Source organism: Pogona vitticeps, chromosome 4 (genome assembly GCF_051106095.1).
Source record: "Pogona vitticeps strain Pit_001003342236 chromosome 4, PviZW2.1, whole genome shotgun sequence".
In the NCBI taxonomy this organism is placed as follows: Eukaryota; Metazoa; Chordata; class Lepidosauria; order Squamata; family Agamidae; genus Pogona; species Pogona vitticeps.
Genome location: NC_135786.1, coordinates 103811580 through 103831479, shown reverse-complemented (window position 1 = coordinate 103831479; position 19900 = coordinate 103811580). Strand labels below are relative to the sequence as shown.

Here is a 19900-nt window from a genome sequence, read left to right as displayed (position 1 = left end):
CATCAGAAAACCAAAAAGCATCTGCTTTTCACCTAACTAAAGGACACTTAAAAGTAACCACACCGACCACCCAATTATTATTGGGTTATTTCCCAACTGCAATGAAAGCATCCATAGTTCCAACAGCTTCAAAATGCCCTGGAATGCTCTGAAATCATTTTGGATCCATTAGTCTCTGAGGGAGAATTATTCTAGTGGACCCCTCCATTATCTGTAGTAAGGACTGCCAGGAAATCTAAACCATGTTTGTGTGTGGTATGTGCTGTTAATTCCCATGTGACTTATAGCAACCCTAATAAAATTTTCAGGATACTTAGGGAGTTCTTTTACCAGGACCACACACCCCTAGTGAGTCTGTCGTCGTGCAGCTCTGAAACTGGGTCTTTTGAGTCCTAGTCTACCATTTTAGCTAACTACACCACACTATCAGGGTCACTATAGGTTGATGGGACTTGATAGCACATAACACACATACAGTTCAATGAAAGAAAAAAATGATGTCACACTGTCACTCTTCACATTCAATTTAGTATAAATAATTAGTGGAACAATTAAATACATCAGCAGTTCTGAACAGGAAAGTTGCAATAAATTAGAATTTTATTAAATTTTGATCTCTATATTTTGACATTATTGTAGTAAATATGAAGGCCAGAATCTGACTGGCTAGTTATGCAGACATAAGCGCAATGGCATAAACTGCAGTACAAATTGCCACCAGTTAAGCTGGCACATGGATCGCTTGCCAACCACCAATTCAAGGGAATGGTACACGACAAGGGATACGAAAGGCAATTACTAATTAGCAGAAATTCATCACTACAATTTTCATCACTGCACTTACCTAACTAACAAATAGGATTCTGGCCAATTAGTAATTATTAGACTTTTAGTTTGTTTTGCACTCTGCTTAACAGTACTGCTACTGTTCTTGTTGCTATTGCTACTAGAGTCTTTTAACTGCTTGTTCACTTTTCTGATGAACATCCCTAAGGTACCCCTTTCTCATTGGGGATGGTGTTGCTCAGCAACACAGGAGACCCAGGGAAGCAGAGGGCATTTCAAAAGGCACTTGTACTCCATCAAAAGTCACACAGAGACTGTTACACAGTCTTTAATATCTTTTAGGACTACAAATTCTACAGTTGCCTTACTGCTATTTTTTTTTTAAATCATACCACTTTTAGTAACGTAAATTTGACAATACCCAAACTGCTTTTCAAATATTTGAACTGCTTTTCCAAAGTAATGATCTAATTATCATTTTCATATCATTTACACTATATAATTAAATTTAGTATCACGAATTAAATTTAGTATTATGGAACTTTTATCAAGCAAGAGATATGATAAAAAGATAACTATTCCTCCCATCTTCTGTGAAGATAGGAAACAGAGAAGTACTAATACTGTACTTTTCTAACAGTGCAAAATGGCATTAAAAATCTACACATCTACGAAAAAGTTACTATGTGGGAGGTTTCTTTAATATCTATGATAATTTGGAGTCTTTTTCACAATCCAGAGGTTTCTATATTATATGTTTATGGGTGAAATTATGAAATTAAGCATCATTTTTTAAAAAATTATAATTCTGATAAAAGGAAATATTAATATATGGAAAAAAGTAACACTAGAAAAATCTGAAATGAAGTGTCACAAAAATGCCATGAGAAACATAAAGTAAGACCCTCAAGCAGTGAATTGAAAATGAGTCTGTCCTTAAGAAATGAAAGATCTAAAGCTAATTATTTGGTTAGCTCTAGCAGGCATATGGAGACCCAATGTGTAGTATGTAGAATATTGGGCTCAGAGTCCGGAGATTTGTATTCAGATTCCTAGTAGGCCAAGGAAATTTGCTTGGGAAAGGCATGAAGTTTCACAGTTTTCTCCTGCAGTTTTTGTTTTTGTTTTTGTTTTTTTGTTTTTTTTTTTTCTTTCAGCAGTAATCACAGAAGCCCTAAATTGTCTCTGTGTGTCAGAGATTCAGAGAACAGGCGATGGCAAGTGGTCAGCACAATCATTGTTTAGTAAGACAAGCCAACATTTGTGGACCAGTGTGTGAGGGCTATGCTTCTTAACAGATTGCCTATTCTGTTCTTCAGGCTACATCCTTCCTTCTTCTTTAGTTCCTTTACCTTCCCAACCTTCAGGATCTTTTCAGTGAGTTGTCCAGCAATACTGTCTGCTGAAATGAAACAATCCATATCTTTCTTTTCTTTTCCTTTTTTTTGTGTGTGTGTGTGTGTGTGTGTGTGTGTGTGTGTGTGTGTGTGTGTGTGTGTGTGTGTGTGTGTGTGTGTGTGTGTGTGTGTGTGTGTGATCATAAAACAAGGCTCCTTCTTGTGATGTCCATGATATTACTGCCTGATCCTGAAGCTGAGGCTCCAATATTTTGGCCATCTCATGAGAAGAGAAGACTCCCTGGAAAAGACCCTGATGTTGGGAAAGTGTGAAGGCAAGAGGAGAAGGGGACGACAGAGGATGAGATGGTCGGACAGTGTCATTGAAGCTACCGACATGAATTTGACCAAACCCCGGGAGACAGTGGAAGACATGGCATGGCATGCTCTGGTCCTTGGGGTCACAAAGAGTCGGACATGACTTAACGACGAAACAACAACTACTAGGTTTCATATCTGAATAGTCTCACCTCTACAGTTATAATGTTTTTTAACATTCTATAACGTCACGGCATTCAGCCAATGGCTTGGTGCAGAACCCCCCAAAAAATTATTATTTGAAAATCATATATAAAAGAGGCATTTGAAAGGTAGCGTTCCAAATGTTATGGTGACATACAGGGAAATAGACACTGAAAAAGAAGATCACTTGTGAGACCTCATGGAAATTAATGGCAGCAGATCATCAGAAATACAGATAAGCTTGGAACATAAGCGAACCAGAGACCAAAGGAAAGATAATATACTTTTGCCCAAGAGCCTGGTAAAAAAAAAAAAATTGTGGCTCTCAAGACATTGCTGGACTTCAGCTCCCACCATTAACAACTACAGTATTAGCCATTCTGACTGAGGACTGCTGAAATTTGGGTCAAGCAACATTTGAAGGGCCTCACCAAGGGAGTAAGACAACAAAGAACCTAAAAGAATTCCTGATCAGAAAAGGCTAAGACTCAAATAACGTGTTGCACTAACCATACTTTTAAAAAAGTCTGCTGTACCTTGTTGACTTCTTCATTTTTCTTCATGTGTTTCGGTTTCGAAAGCAGCCAGATAGGGTCCTTCCCAGATATTAGCCTTTCCTCCCATCATGATTTGCAATGCAGAAATCAAGTAAATATTTTGCAAATCTCTGAAGTCAGACATAATTTTCCTGATCATGTAAATTAAGAAAAACGAAGGCCAGAATTCCAGAGCCACTAACTGAAAACTGTTCCCTAAGAAATAGCTTCTGGACTACAACGCAGACGGCCAGAGTTGCAGCAGAAAGCGTATCTGGAGGGTAAATGTACAAATGATTCTAAACCTGTCCTGTGCATAGATTCCACAATACCTTTTTGAATGGCAAACACGGCAAGACCTGTAACGCTCCTCTGTGAGTCATATTTGAGCAGTATCTAATTAGTGGGTCTCTGGGTGCTATATAGCAAGAAAAATGAATAATTTATCCAACAGCACAATCATATCTTTACAATGAAAATAGGAGAGGGGAAACAGAAGGGGATCTAACACCTTTTCCACCCAGCCTCAAGATATACAAATGCATGCATTTCACAGGGCTTTAGAAACACCATATGGAAGTTGTGAATACTACAAATTAGTGTTGTAGTGAATTCAGCAATGGAAAGAAATGCCAGGTCTTCTGAATCTTCATTTTAAGTCTGCTCCAATCTCACATGATCATTACAAATGAGCTACTTGTTTTAAAAACTCACCAACATATGAAGAACAAAATAAAAAGAACAAAAAAAGGTCAAACCTCAATACTTTTTATATATTGTAAGTCCAAATAAGTGGTGTTCTACAGCTTTTTAAATGTTTTATTTAGTTTAAAAAAACAAATTGGGTAAATAAAACTACACAGCCAGGCAGAGCCAGGTAATAACATTAAGGGAAAATATGCATTTCCATGGAAGATGTAGCCAATCCTATGGCCAAAGAACAAATCAAGTCTCAGATATTTAAAATGTGCCTTTCCAAAAATAAAGTTGGCTGATCAATCACCAAGCTGTGTGCTGCCTATATTCACATACTGAATAAATGGGAGCCAAACTTCTGTGGATTTGTCTTTTTGATTTGCACCTTGCAATATTTTTAATTTATTTGTTTATTTATCCATGAGGGGTAATGTCAGGGCTAATCTTAACTACTTCCATTTATGGCCAATTTGTAACCTTTCATCTGCAAGCAAGAGAGCTATCAAATCTTTGTGTAGTCCTTTGTTTTCAACAATGAGTACACTTAGTAGTAGAACAACCCCACACTTCTGTAATTTTATTTATTTATTTATTTGTTTGTTTGTTTGTTTGTTTGTTTGTTTGTTTGATTTTTATCCCGCCTTTCTAGACATTGTTTACTCAGGGCGGCTTGCAATAAAATTATTCATAAAACAGTTAAAACAACAGTTAAATTGACAATAAAGTATTAATCAAGATGGGAAAATGTAAACAAAAGACTAAGTAGAAAATAAAAGTCAAGTATTGACAGGAGGGAAGGCCTGCCTAAAGAGCCAAGTTTTTAATTGGCTCTTAAAAACACCCAGCAAGGATGCCAGGCGGATCTCTGATGGTAGGCTGTTCCATAGTCGAGGGGCCACTGCCGAGAAGGCCCAGTTTCTAGTTCTTTCTTTTTGGGCCTCTCTCGAAGTTAGGCCCCTCAGCCATCTTTCCTGGCTATAGCGAGTGACCTGAGTAGATCTAGGTGGGAGAAGGCGTTCTGCTAGATATTGAGGTCCTAAACCATTTAGGGCTTTATATGTCATCATTCACACTTTGAAATCACTGCGGAAATGAATGGGCAGCCAATGCAAGGCAGCCAGAGTGGGAGAGATATGCTGGTGTTTTCTCAGTGGGATGAGAAAGTAGTTTGGCTGCTGTACTCTGCAGCATTTGAAGCTTCCACATCAATCTTAAAGGTAGCCCCAAGAAGAGCGCATTACAGTGGTCTAATCTCGAGATTACAAGTGCATGAACCAGAGTGGTTAGGGCCCCGCCATCAATATAGGGATGCAGCTGGACAATCAGCCATAGATGAAATAGGCGGAGCAGACCACTGACGCCACCTGGGTTGCCATGGTAAGCGCTGGATCCAGGTGTACTCCCAAGCTGCGAACCTCACTCTTCGTGGAAAGAGTCACCCCACTAAAAGAGAGGGAGTTTCCCAAACCACCAATGGAGGGGCAGCCCACCCTCAGGACCTCCGTCTTGTCCGGGTTCAGCCTCAACCCATTCTCCCGCATCCATTGCAGTACAGCCTCCAGAGAGCCTTGAAGGGACAGAACAACATCCACTGAAGTAGGTGAAAAGGAGTAATTGTTATGTAATGTCCAATGCAATATTTACTACAGTGGTGCCCCACATAGCGAGCGCCTCGGTTAACGACTAATCCACATAGCGATGCATTTTTTGCGATCGCAAAAGCGATTGCATTGCGATGTTCTCAATGGCTAAAAATCGCTTTGTGATGATCGGTAAGCATTTCGCTTACCGATTTTCACATAGCGATGTTTTGGGAACAGCTGATCGGCGGTTCCAAAATGGCCTCCGGAAAAAATGGCCGCCCGCATTTTCTCGCCCTTTACTCACTTACCGGGCAGCGAAAATGGCAGCCACATGGAGGATTTCCGCATAGCGGTGAGTTTACAGCCCATAGGAATGCATTAAACATGTTTTAATGCGTTCCTATGGGGTTTTTTTGCCCCGCATAGCGACAAATCCGGATAGCGATGATTTTTTTGGAACGGATTATCATTGCTATGTGGGGCACCACTGTATTTCATTTTTTAAATTCTACTTTGGAATAATGCATCCACATTTCAATATGGATGGCCTTACAGGATGTAGATAATATTTGTACACTATTTTTTTAGTAAGTTTTCTTGCAGAGTTACCAATCTAGTTCTGAATGCTGAGGACAACCATCTTTACTGGAAGATCTATTTGTAAAACAGTTTTCTGAGGTCCATTGCCATCAATGGAGGAATTGTGTGTTGCCTCTATTGGCCAACTGTGTGTCCGTGACTCCACTCTTTTAGTGTCATTTGTTTGTATTATGCAAATATTCCCAAATAGTATAAGAGAGCACAGTGAGTAATGGTGAGTAAAAGAAGGAATTTGGGTTCCTGACATTGCACAGGGTTTAATGTGCTGAGCTGGTTCATTAATTGTACAACTTTATGCCCTTATAGGACAATCCATGTACTGTGGCAAGGATCTGGCATCCAAAGCCTGCGTCAAAAGTACCACTTAAGCAGGAGTGCTTAAGATAAGGTGAACAGAATGCGGTTTAGATTATGTGATTATCACCTTCACTTGTACAATACCAAACTGCAAATATTACAGATTTTATAAACAGACCTCAGAAGAAGAAAGAAAAAATGACTAGCTATAGGCAAAACCCTCCATTCTATCAACGCAAAAATCACTTTGAGATGTTTGCTTAAATGTAACAGCAAGGGCAGAGAGAAGGAGAACGAGTCCACTATGTTCCTGGAAATTTACAGAGGCCAAGATTGGGGCAAACATGGCTAATCTCAATTCTACTCACACAAACATGAATGTTCAATGAAAAGCTGAAAAGGTTTACAGTTGAAAAAGAGAGACACTGGAAGGGACAAGGAAGAAGATAGAATTAGCTGCTCTGAACATCTTTACCCAATGCTAATCCTTTCCTCTTGAAGTTACTTACACTGAGGTTTAGGGTCAGTATCTACAAGAGATGAAAAGTTAGCTTGTTTTGATTGTTGTGAGTTTTTCAGGTTCTTTGGCCGTGTTCCGAAGGTTGTTCTTCCTAACGTTTCGCCAGACTCTGTGGCCGGCATCTTCAGAAGACAGCACTCTGAGGATGAAACTCTGTGTTCAGAGTGCTGTCCTCTGAAGATGCCGGCCACAGAGACTGGCGAAACATTAGGAAGAACAACCTTCAGAACACGGCCAAAGAGCCTGAAAAACCCACAACAACCATTAGATCCTGGCCGTGAAAGCCTTCGCGAATATATTAGCTTGTTTTCCTATCTCATGGTTACAACAAACCAATTTTCACTCTTAGTGATACTCAGAAGGGACGTCAGAAGATTACCAATAGATAAAGTCAGACAAAGTAGAAAGTTGGCCAGTCAAACAAGTGCCAAGCAGGTGCCATTTGCCTATTCAGTCAGACATTATTGAATACATTCTTTAGAAAGATATTGCAAGAGTTTCTGCTAAAGATACTGTTCTACTAATGAAAAATAATTACTTTTATCCAACACTGAGTGCTGAACTCATTTCCACGAAACAAAATGTCTCCTTTTTACTGTATCTATGCATACAGCAAATGATACAGATCAAATATATCATTCAATTTTTGTTGGTTAATATACAATAACTGCAATGTTTTATATCATTAAATTAAATGTCCCACTTGATAAAAATGAGTTTTTTTTCTTTTTACCAAGTACTCTGTAATATTACAGCTGTACAATAAGATGGATAACATATGCATACAGTCTATTAAAATGCACATAATTTATCCGATTCAAAATGAAAACATATCTAACAAGTAATTCCATTCATCTGGCTCTTTTCCACCCAGCCTTAAGATATACAAATGCATGCCTTTTCACCAGAACACAGCAGCTGGGAATGAAAAGAAAGCATTCAAATGATCATTTTCACATCATATTCCATCGTCTTTTCACCAGCTTCTCTTCTGTCTTTCTTTGAGCCCCATTCTATTACAAGAGAGCTCCTTCTTAGATCAATTCATATTTCCATAATCCACACTGCTGTTTCTCCCTCTTCTCCCCAGGGTAGGCTAACCCCTACATCCAGAACTATGGCTTACAACTGTCATTAAGACGTATAACAATAACAAGATAACAAAAGAGTTGGTCAAGATGGAGCTTGCCTATACCATATGCTGATGAAGTGCAACATGGAAAAACACTGTGAAACAAAAACTATGATGAGCCTAAAAATATATGCACTTGGACTTGCCACCTGTCCCTCCAACTGCATGAGAAGTCGACTTTTTAAATTATAAAGTGCACAGAAAGCTCATGTACATGTTTGTTCAGGGGTTGGAAAAGAAAGATTATAGCTCCTTCCGGCCCTTTAGAACCCAGATGCCGGAGCATCTCCCACGGATCTTCATAATATTTACTTATGTTCCAAACTAAGAAACTAACTACACGATGTTCACAAAACATTTTGGACTAACTAACGTGTCCACATCTATGCTGTATTTTCAGGATAAAATATAAATAGGCTCATACATTGAACTCTGTGTATCCTTTCCTGACATCTTCCATAGTAAATGTTTGTTTCGACAGTTTTACAAAGTGTTTGGATGTATTGTACCAAGTATAAAGTATAATTGATCTATGTATTTAAGATTTTCACTTAGATTGACAGGTTTCATTTTTCTAAATAACAAAAACATTGTATCATGTAAGGTTTTTTTATCATAGTTATCTACACAATTAAAGGGGGAAATTCCATCTTTATGCAGTCATAAAGCAGAGATTTTATATAATTCCCTTCTTTTTTGTTGAGGAGTGAGATTATACAATTCAGCCAATACAATTCAGCGAATGTAACAACAACTGAAGTAAAAGATCAGGATAAAGATTTCTTAGCCTTTTCTCCGTGGTTTTCCCACCCTCTCTACACTATGAACTGTTTTTTGAAGAAGCTAACTTCAAAGTATGGTTATGAAGTTGATCAGTTTTCATCAACCTTACTTAGCATTCCAAGGAAACAAGCTACATTTAATCAAAACTAGAAATGAAATCTGCTTGCAACTTCTTCAAAGGGGAGAGACAACATGAGACCTGATATTCACCTAGGTCCATTCCCACCTCAGTAAATCACAGTTGGGTACTAGATAGGAATACAGCCCAAATCTAGTTCTGTATGCATATTCTTTCAGAGTCTATTCCCAAAAAACTTCCAATTACCTCCAGTTTTCCAGTTTTCAACCAGACCCTAACCTATATTTATCGAGGCAAACAAAGGAACTGGCATTAAAAATGTTGCTGATCCTCTGCCCTCTCAATTGTCTTCTTCAAAGCCTCTATTATACGTCATTATTTTATTTATTTCTTTAACATATTCATAATATACTTCCCCACCATTTCAAGGCATGTTCTAAGCATGTTCAAATATATACGATTATCATCTTAACAAGAGAGAATTTCCACACATCTTGCTAGAACAAAGGAACACATTCTTAGGCCCAATGTCTACACAGATTTGGGAATCTAAGTCTCAGAGGTAGGACAAAGAGCTAAACCAGAAGCTCACTCAAGACAAGATCCATTAACAGAACAAACACTAGGATAGGAGGACAGAGTTGTTCCTATCACACAGTATTTTCCTCAGGCCTGTTGCTCATTGGGAGTTAGAACCCCTTGGACAACAGCAGTTAGAGGCCAACTTGATGGAGTTGTCCTCCTTCAGCAAGGTCACTGGTAGCTCTTGCTATCCTGATGTTAGCTGAGCAAAAAGTAATCCTTCCCCTGAAAGCAGGGGCTTGAGAATCGAGAAACTGCTTACTGCCACACAAAATCAACAACAAATTACTATTGGCAGTTACTATTCCAGTTACTGATATTTGGCGAAATAAAGAGATTATGGACACTTGCAGAGTTGAATGTTTGAGCAAGGGAAGTATTCAATTCATCACTTCAATGAATTATATCACAATAATCTTTGAAATTTTGTTTACTTGTTTAAAATCCCTTCAGTGCTCGTAAGCTGGGAAAAGACATGTTATTTTATCAACTGGGGTACTAGAAGTTAGTGAAGGGCAGGGGATTTTTTCTTGTGGAGTAATAGGGTAGTGCTTACAGTATACTGAAATCATAGCCAAGGCTATGCTATTGAATCCCAAACAGAACTTCTATGGACATAGGAAAATCTAAGGAAAAGGTTATTCTCAAAGAATCTTTTATTTCCATTTTCCAAGTGTCCAATCTGGTTTTATCGTGTTCCCCTGAAAATAAGACAGGGTCTTATATTAATTTTTGCTCCAAAAATGCATTAGGGCTTATTTTCAGGGAATGTTTTACTTTTTTCAAGTACAACAATCTACATTTCTTCAAATACAGTCATGTCATCTTCTTCTGGTTGCTGCACAATGGTGGAGGGTGGGGTTTCACTTAACTGGGGCTTATTTTAGTGGTAGGGCTTATATTACAAGCATCCTGCAAAATCATACTAGGGCTTATTTTCAGATTAGATCTTATTTTCGGGAAAACAGAGTAGAAACAGACTCCTAGTGAGCTCCTGGCACAAGTTATATTAGAAGAATGGAGAGAACAGACAAGAAAAGAATGTTTATAACAAGAAAGAAAGGTTTGTAAGGTAGAAAGGAAGAGGTGGAGATGAATCAAATTTTGTGGAGAGCTTTGGAAGAATGAAAGCTAAAAATGGATTCTTGCATGGAAGAGAATGAATTATGTTTTCTTGCTATGTTTTGCTAAGTGCTTTGTTTCTGAAGAGAGGTATTGTATTTTAATCTGTGAGTGAGACAAATGTTAACATCACTGTTTCTTAATTTCAAGTGTGGGAGAGTAAAGGAGTACAGCTAGTTAAGAGAAAATGATTTAACTACTCTTTCTTCTATACTTTTACTTCATTTTTATTTTAAATTACTTAATAGAAAACAAAGAGAGAAAGAACACCATTGAAACATATAACTAAAACAATACATAACTAAAAACAATCACAACCAACTTAATTCTGATTAATCCAATGAATTTAACTGAAACATATTATGGGACCAATAAGGATACTTTCAGTTTTCCATTTAATATAGCAGAGGTCTTTATCTCCTCAAAAACTGCAATGTTTTCTATATATTTTTGCTTAGGATTTAGTCACAGATCTTCATCTAGTCATTTAGTGGCTAAAATCCAGTAACAGATCACAACTAGAGTAGGATCACTGAATCAATGAAATTTACATAAACACTGACTCACCAAATCCACGCTGATTCAATGAGCTAATCTTCATTTTGAGATGCTAGGTCTCAAAAAATTATCTCCTGTAAAATTTAAGCTGACAACTGGTAGCCACTGAGCCATACTGAAGATGCTGTTTGGTTCCTAAATTGCCAAACTGTGTTCTTCAATAAAAACAGTTCAGGAAGCAGCAATCAAAAAGAAGTTAAAGGAAAGAAGCAAGATTATGCAAGATATTTGATGGGAACGTTTTGCATATTCTCTTATTATTTCCAGGGATCTAAAAGCATTAGAAGAAAACATACAGTCTTTCTCAGCAAAATTCTGGCATACCTATACTCTTCTTCCACTCCATGGGAGATGAGGTAAAAAGAAAAAGAGAAAGTGATGGTTTCATGCATGCTCCTAAGCTTCAAAGTAAAAGTAGCTTGTGCTCCAAGATTATACCCCTTTAAAAATCAAGCTGCTCTTGCAAAGAAATTTAAGCAGCCAGAGTTGAACTTAAAAAATATAATGTGGCAGACTATATGTCAGTGGAGAACAGCCACAGATCTTAATGGTCCCCTTTCTATGTGTGTAAGTATGTGTGTGTTAGAGGCTACAATTATTATTATTTTTAATTAAAGTAAACACAAAAATTACAAACTAACCAAAATAAAAATCAACAAATAACATACAAAATAACCAAATCTAAAAAACAACTAAGTTATTGCATATACAACCCAGTGTCCACCCCCACACTGGGACCATTGGAGATATACTGTATTCCTTCACTCTACATGGCCCTGTTCCTCTTCCAAAAATACATTGGATACACAACCCTTCCCCTTTGTTAATACAAAATCAATAAATTCTCTCCAAATATTGCTAACTGTATTGTTATTTGTTGTTCCTTCCCTTACTTTAATATTATACTTTAGCTTATCATTGATAGCTCTATTCCATACTTCTTTATACCATTCATTTAATTGGAGATCACATCAAATTTTTCAGTTCTTTGCTATTATTAATTTAGCCAGTGTTACTAAATTTGTAATCAGTTATTTTCTTGTCCAAATCCATTGCTCACTCTTAAACATCGATAAAAGCACTTCTTTGGGACATTTTCATAAATGTAACTTTAATATTTCATATATTTCTTTGGAAACCAAAATTTCAATATATACTCACATTCGGGGTATTATAATTATTAAGTAAAGATTAGGATGAAAAGTCCTGTATATAAGAAACCTCTAAGGCATGGGTCTCCAAAGTACAGCTCATGGGCCACATCAAGCCCACCTGGTCTTTTATGCAGCCCATGCGTGGGTGTGGGTGGGCAGGCAGGAGTGCATGCAGGAGTGCGTTCACGTGTGCAGGCGGATGTGCGGGCAGGTGGGGGAGTGCACGCATTTGGGCAGGTGGGGGAGTGGGAGTGCGCACACGTACATACACATGCATTCCTTTGGCCATCAACAATATAAAAAATATATTATGTGGCCCTCCATGTGAAAAGTTTGGTGACTCCTGCTCTAAGGATATAACAAAGATAACCAATATTTAGATCAATATTTATTGTTGAGAACCTGAAGTCACCACTCTAACATGGTTATCAGTGCAGAACTTGTCATCGAGAATTACTGAACACATCTTTTAGAACACAAATCAAGCTTTGTTTTTAAGGATTCTAAAAAAGAATCTCATTTGGTTCACTTATAATATTCATTTATCAATTAACAAGTCAACTTAGTTAATGCTATTCACTCAGCCACATCAACATATCCCAAAATTTTCTCTCAGTAACATATTTACTTCTAGCACGTAGCTTGTTATTAATTTCAGATAGTTTCTCTTCAAGTCCGTCCTCTTATTATATTTATTCACATTTTTCTCTTGCCCCTATCCTAAGAAATCAGGGCAAGTTGCTGTCTGCCCTCTTGCCTTAATTTAATTGAACAGCTAAGTGAGACATAGGGTGTTACTAATGACTTACTCCCTCATGAGCTTTACAGAGAAAAGGCAAGTGAACTTACATCTCACACATCCAAAGACAAAATTACTACTATAGTATTTCACCACATAATAAGAAGGATCGTTCTTCATAAAATCATAGACTCATTTAGTTGGAAGGAGCCTATAAGGCCATCAAGTCCAACCCCTGCTCAATGTAATTACCTTTTCTACTCCTTATAACTTTCTAGAAGAAGGAGAAGAAGAACCAGCAGCAGGACCCCATGATGTTTTCTCAGAGGTGGGTGGAGAGTGTATATGTGTGGATATGCACAAACACAGATGACATCATGCAAATACACACACCAGCAAACACTGCTCCCAATCAAAACAAGACTGGCCATTTAGCTTTCAATCTACTTCCTACCAGCATTGGCCCTTGTGGTAAGAAACAGAACACTTAAGACTACATATCTCTGTGCAACAGGTTCATTGGCCCAAATGCATCCCCATGCTAGTGGTTATCCATTAGCCCAACAGGACTTCTTCCTTCCCCTGCAGTCCTCCATGTCCCTTGAAAATCTGCACTAAGGATTTCCAGGATGGATTTTAAGAGAGCACCAGGAGCTAAGGGGGGAGGAAAAAATCCACCTTTACAGGTTCTGCTATCAACAACAGGCCAATCCTATTAGATGCTGATATGTCCATTCAATCCCTGTACAAAACTGTGTTCAGAATTTTAGGACATGTATTTTTTTTCCTGAAAGGCTAGGCTTAATTCATGCTCTAAAATGCTACATCAAAATAGTACTCAAGAGTATTTATACTGTTTTTTTTTCTGTTTAGTGCAGAGGTCCCCAACCTTGGGCCTCCAGATGTTCTTGGACTTCAACTCCCAGAAATCCTGGCCAGCAGAGGTGATGGTGAAGGCTTCTGGGAGTTGCAATCCAAGAACATCTGGAGGCCCAAGGTTGGGGAGCACTGGTTTAGTGTGTGACATTCTGAAAAACAAGACAAATGCAGTAAATAAAAACCTCTCTACCTGCCCCACCCTACCACCAGAACATTGGGTGTGAAGACTAAAACATCAGTAGTTATAAGAAAATCACCTGTTTACTGAAGTAACTACTTTCTGCTTAGATTGTTTATATGTCAAAGTACCACAATAACTCTGCCATGTGTGTGAACATTTTCACAAATGCTGTGATACCACCAACAATGTACAATACACAAGCCCAAAACCAGTACTTCACATTATCAGGAGTGTCATACATTTTGTTATAATTTTCATCACATGCATTTTTTCCCCATGGGAATGTATTCATGACTACAGAACAATAAACATCAGTGGTGTTTGGTCATAATATCCTTCCAGATTTTTTTTAAAAAGTGATAAATTCATGAAAGCAGCTAACACACGGTGTGTGACGCTTCCTGCCACAAACACATTCTAATGATCAAATCAGCTGGTGAAGACTCTCTTTCTGCTATCATCAGCCATCTGCCTTTCTTCAGTTGAATAGGAAAGTGTTAGAAAGGAGTAGAAAGGCAGAGGATGCTGAAATTATTATTGTTTTTGTTATTTTTATTAATCTGTCATTTTTAAAGGATCAATCTTGTGTTTCTAACCTGGTCTCCAAAGTCCTCGGGGAACTTCCACAAAACCACAGGATCTGTAAATAATTGACAGACAGCATTAATCAGAGAGAGAGGAACAGTGTCTTCTAGTTGAGTACATTAATATTAAAGAGGGTCAATGTAGCTTCAGGCTCACAGATAAGCTACAAAAAAGTATCTCAAAACTAAGATACTGTAATAGATTATTCAAAATATTATTTAATTTCATATTAATCAAAGTTTCTGTATATTTGTTAACATAACAGAAAGTTATCCTGTACTGATTTTTTCCACATTTTTCAAACTATATTGTTCTTTCAGTGCATCTGAAAGAACTGATTTCAACATTCTGAAAGACAATTAGAAGTATTAGAAACGCAAAACATATTTTTGAGCTGGCATAATTTAAGCTTATCTCATTATTTTTCAAGTTCTCAACTAATGGGCTTTGCCTTCAGATTTAGGATTTACAACTACAAACTAATACATTAAAAAAAAACACAGACATGTGATCAGTTACAGCTTGGCACTTCCTATGTTTCTAAAATTATTTGATTTTATGAAAGTTGGCACCGGCTTAAGAAAATAATATGACTGTGTCATGGAGACAGATTTTATCTCAGGTCTGGCCCCAATCTGACTTTCTAGGATATCCAACTGCCTCCTGTCTTGTACAAACCTTAAACATGTCCCTGCGACTGTACTGAAGGATTTTCAATGCATTTAAAAATGTTCAAATAAACACAACTCTCTTCAAAACACTTAAAATAATTTCATTTTTATGGAACATTATTGTTTTGGTCTTCACTGTACATCGTTATGGTATATTAATAGGCTATAGATAAACTCATGACAGATTTTACTTTCTTGGGCTCCATGAGCACTGCAGATGGTGACAGCAGCCATGAAATTAAAAGATGCTTGCTTCTGGGGAGGAAAGCGATGACAAACCTAGACAGCATCTTAAAAAGCAGAGACATCACCTTGTCGACAAAGGTCCGCATAGTCAAAGCTATGGTTTTTCCAGTAGTGATGTATGGAAGTGAGAGCTGGACCATAAAGAAGGCTGACCACCGAAGAATTGATGCTTTTGAACTGTGGTACTGCCAAAACAGCTCTGATGCATTGAGGCATTTACTGCACCAGACCTCTGAACGTGTCTTATGGTATCTGGCACCAAGACATTAGCTGTAAATCCTTGAAGTCTTGCAAGTTGCGAGGTAGGGCCTCCATGGATCAGATTTAGTGTTCCAGCACATCTTATAGATACTCAATTAGATTGAGATCTAGGGAACTCAGAGTCCAAGGCAACACCTTGAACTCTTTGTCATGTTTCTCAAACCATTCCTGAACAGTTTTGGCAGTGTGGCAGGATACATTATCCTGCTGAAAGAGACCACTGCCATCAGGGAACACCGTTGCCATGAAAGGGTGTACATGGTCTGCAACAATCTCTAAGGTAGGTGGTACATGTCAAAATAACATCCACATGAATGCTAGCAGCCAAGGTTTCCCCGCAGAACATTGCCCAGAGCATAAAACTGCCTCCACCAGTCTGCCTTTTTCCCACAGTGCATCCTACTGCCATCTCTTCCCCAGGTAAATGACACACACACACACGGCCATCCACCTGATCTAAAAAAAACGTGATTCATCAGACTAGGCAACCTTCTTCCATTGCTCTGTGGTCCAGTCCTGGTGCTCACGTCCCCATTGTAGGTGCTTTCATTTATTTATTTATTTATTTATTTATTTATTTATTTATTTATTTATTTATTTATTTATTTATTTATTTATTTATTTATTTATTTATTTATTTATTTGATTTATATCCCGCCCATCTAGTATAATTATACCACTCTGAGCGGCTAACAACAGAAAAAAAAAATACAATTAAAACAATATGAATCATGAACATCCATTATTAACAAACATGCTAAAAATAATAAATGATAGTTAAGAAAAGGAAAAAGAAAAAATTAAATTAAATAAATTAAATTAATTTAAATTAAATTAATTTAAATGCTGGCAGGAGGGAAGGCCTGGACATAAAGCCATGTTTTTAGTTGAATTTTGAATGTACCCAGCGTAGGGGCCGCGTGAATCTCAGAAGGGAGATTGTTCCAGAGGCGAGGAGCCACCGCCGAGAAGGCCCGGTTTCGAGTCTTTTCCCTCCGGGCCTCCCTCGGCATGAGGCTCCTGAACCTCACCTCCTGGCTCGCGCGGGTGATCCGGGTACATCTTGGTGGGAGAAGGCGTTCCGCCAAATATCGAGGTCCCAAACCGTTTAGGGCCTTATAAGTGAGCATTAAAACTTTGAATTCGATACGGAAACGGATGGGCAGCCAATGCAATCTGGCCAGTATAGTAGTAATATGATGGTATTTCCTCCCTCCCGTAAGGAGTCTGGCCGCTGCGTTCTGCACCATCTGAAGTTTCCGTATCAACCTCAAAGGCAGCCCCACGTAGAGCGCGTTGCAGTGGTCTAATCTTGAGATTACGAGCGCATGCACCAAAGTAGTGAGAGCCCCCGTGTCGAGGTAGGGCCGCAGCCGGGCAATCCGCCAAAGATGGAAAAAGGCGGAGCGGACAACCGACGCCACCTGTGTTTCCATGGTGAGCGCCGGGTCCAGGTGTATGCCCAAGCTGCGGACCCCACTCGCCGGAGCCAGGGCCGCCCCCCCCAAACGAGAGAGAGCCACCGAAGCCACCAACCACGGGGGGCCCCACCCTCAGAACTTCCGTCTTGTCCGGGTTCAGCCTCAGACCGTTCTCCTGCATCCATTCCAGTACAGTCCCCAGGCAGCGCTGAAGGGACAGGACGGCATCACCTGCGGTTGGAAAAAAGGAGATGTAGAGCTGAGTGTCATCAGCATATTGGTGACACATCGCTCCACACCCCCTGATGACCCCAGCCAGCAGCCTCATATAGATGTTAAACAGCATTGGGGAGATAATCGAACCCTGTAGGACCCCACAATTGGAGCTCCACGGGGCCGAGACGCTCTCCCCAAGCTGGACTCTCTGGGGACGATCCTCCAAGAAGGAGCGGAGCCAGGCTAACACCAAGCCACCGATTCCCAACTCGGAGAGCCTCTCCAGGAGGATACCGTGGTCGACGGTATCAAAGGCCGCCGAAATATCGAGGAGGACCAACAGAGACATTTTGCCCCTGTCAGCCTCCCTCAGCAGGTAATCGTACAGGGCGACCAATGCCGTCTCTGTACCGTGACGCGGCCTGAAGCCCGACTGGAATGGATCCAGGGCATCTGTTTCATCCAGGAGTGCCTGAAACTGATCTGCCACCACCTTCTCCACCACTTTGCTCATGAAAGAAACATTGGCGACGGGCCTATAATTGCCAATTTCGTCCGCCGCCAAATTAGGTTTCTTTCTTATGGGCCTAATGAGTGTCTCCTTGAGAGCAGGTGGAAACCTGCCCTCAAGGAAAGACCCATTTATTATTACAGTGGCCCATTCCGTTGTTTTCGGCCTGGCTGCTTTGATTAGCCAGGCCGGGCAAGGGTCCAAGGAGGAGGTGGTGGCCCGACAGTGGTCAAGCACCCTGGCTACAGAATCGGGTGTTACCGGCTGAAAGGAGTCAAAAATAACCGGGCAAGACGGAGCGCTGGACATCTCAGCTCGACTCGCTGCGTTCAAAAAAGGAGAGAGCTTTCAGTAGTGGACAGGGGTCATCATGGGCACCTGTTATGAGTGACAGAGAGGGGGGAGGGTTCCAGAAAGCTCAGCACCGCAGGCCTGAAAAGAAGATGGAGAATTGCAAGGAGATGGGATAGTGTGCCTGATACAAATCTGCAGATGGCTGCAAGACACAGAAGTTTCAATATCAGCAAGAAACCACAGACGTGGAAAGAACATTCTAAAATGTGGACTTATTTGTTCAGATAGAAAAAGGAAGAAGGCTGGCTATAACCAGTTGTCCAGACAAGAAAGGGGAAGCAGGCTAGCTGAAGTCAAGTCTGTGGCAGATGGAACAAACTGTACATGTGAAAGGAAGCATTCCTGCATGATTGTATCTGCCCAGGAAATCAGAGTCCTGATCCCCTGCTTGCCCAACAAGGGAGTTCTATGCCTATAAAACAGATGACTCAGGAAGAGATGGTGGGCTTCGACCAGTGCTGCAACAATACCCCCCACAACGCTTGCTAAGAGACTGATCACCTGTCAGGGAAGTGTTTTTGGATGAGTGAGTATCTGAGTGAATGGGAAGAATGAAAGAGAGTCCCCTTGATATCATTTGCCTTATATCTTTATCAATAAATGTTACATGAATAGTGCTTAACCCAAAATTCTTGTAAGTAGTCTGGCTGTGCTGCCTCTATTCTCATGGTCCCTTTCCCCAGGATATAAAGAACAGTAGCCCTTTGGGGTAACACACCCTGAGCAGTCTGTGGACTATGCAGCTCATACACAGAGAACTGCAATGCACTATGTATACTGGCGCCTTTCTATCATGGCCACCATTACGTTTTTCAGAAATCTGAGTTACAGTAGCTCTTCTATGTGATTGTACCAGATGAGCTAGCTATCCCCATGCATCAATGAGCCTTGGGCACTCGCAACCCTGATGCCAGCCAGTTCACTGGCTGTCCTTTTATGCACAACTTTTGGTAAGTACTAAAAGGACGTGGTGGCGCTGCGGGTTAAACCACAGAAGCCTCTGTGCTGTAAGGTCTGTAGATCTTCAGCTGTAAGACTGAATCCACGTGATGGAGTGATCTCCCTTCACTTGTCCCAGCAACCGCCAACCTAGCAGTTCGAAATGCAAATGTGAGTAGATAAATAGGGACCACCTCGGTGGGAAGGTAACAGCGTTCCGTGTCTAAGTCGCACTGGCCATGTGACCACGGAAGATTGTCTTCGGACAAACACTGGCTCTATGGCTTGGAAATGGGGATGAGCACCGCTCCCTAGAGTCAAACATGACTGGACAAAAATTCTCAAGGAGAACCTTTATATTTTAACCACTCCATACTGGGAACGCACCACAAGACTTGTTGTTTTGGAGATGCTCTGACCCAGTACTCTAGCCAACGGTATTTGGCCCTTGTCAGAGTCACTCAGGACTTCTCACCTGCCCATATTTCCTGCTTCCAACAAATGACATTTAAGAACAGACTGTTCACTTGCTGCCTAATATATCCCACCCTTTGACATGTGCCACTGTAACGATATAATCAGTGCTACTCACTTCACTTGTCAGTGCTTT

The 19900-nt window shown here is 39.9% G+C and overlaps 1 protein-coding gene across 4 annotated transcripts in view; it reads right to left on the bottom strand.

The window, feature by feature from the left end:
• The window catches only part of DENND1B (DENN domain containing 1B), a 217211-nt gene that overhangs the window by 157747 nt on the left and 39564 nt on the right, over positions 1–19900 (bottom strand). For all 4 annotated transcript variants that reach the window (XM_072998076.2, XM_078392296.1, XM_072998074.2 and 1 more), the window contains exon 3: positions 14683–14726. In XM_072998076.2, the coding sequence (XP_072854177.2) occupies positions 14683–14726 (44 nt within the window). The remainder of the gene's footprint in view (positions 1–14682; positions 14727–19900) is intronic.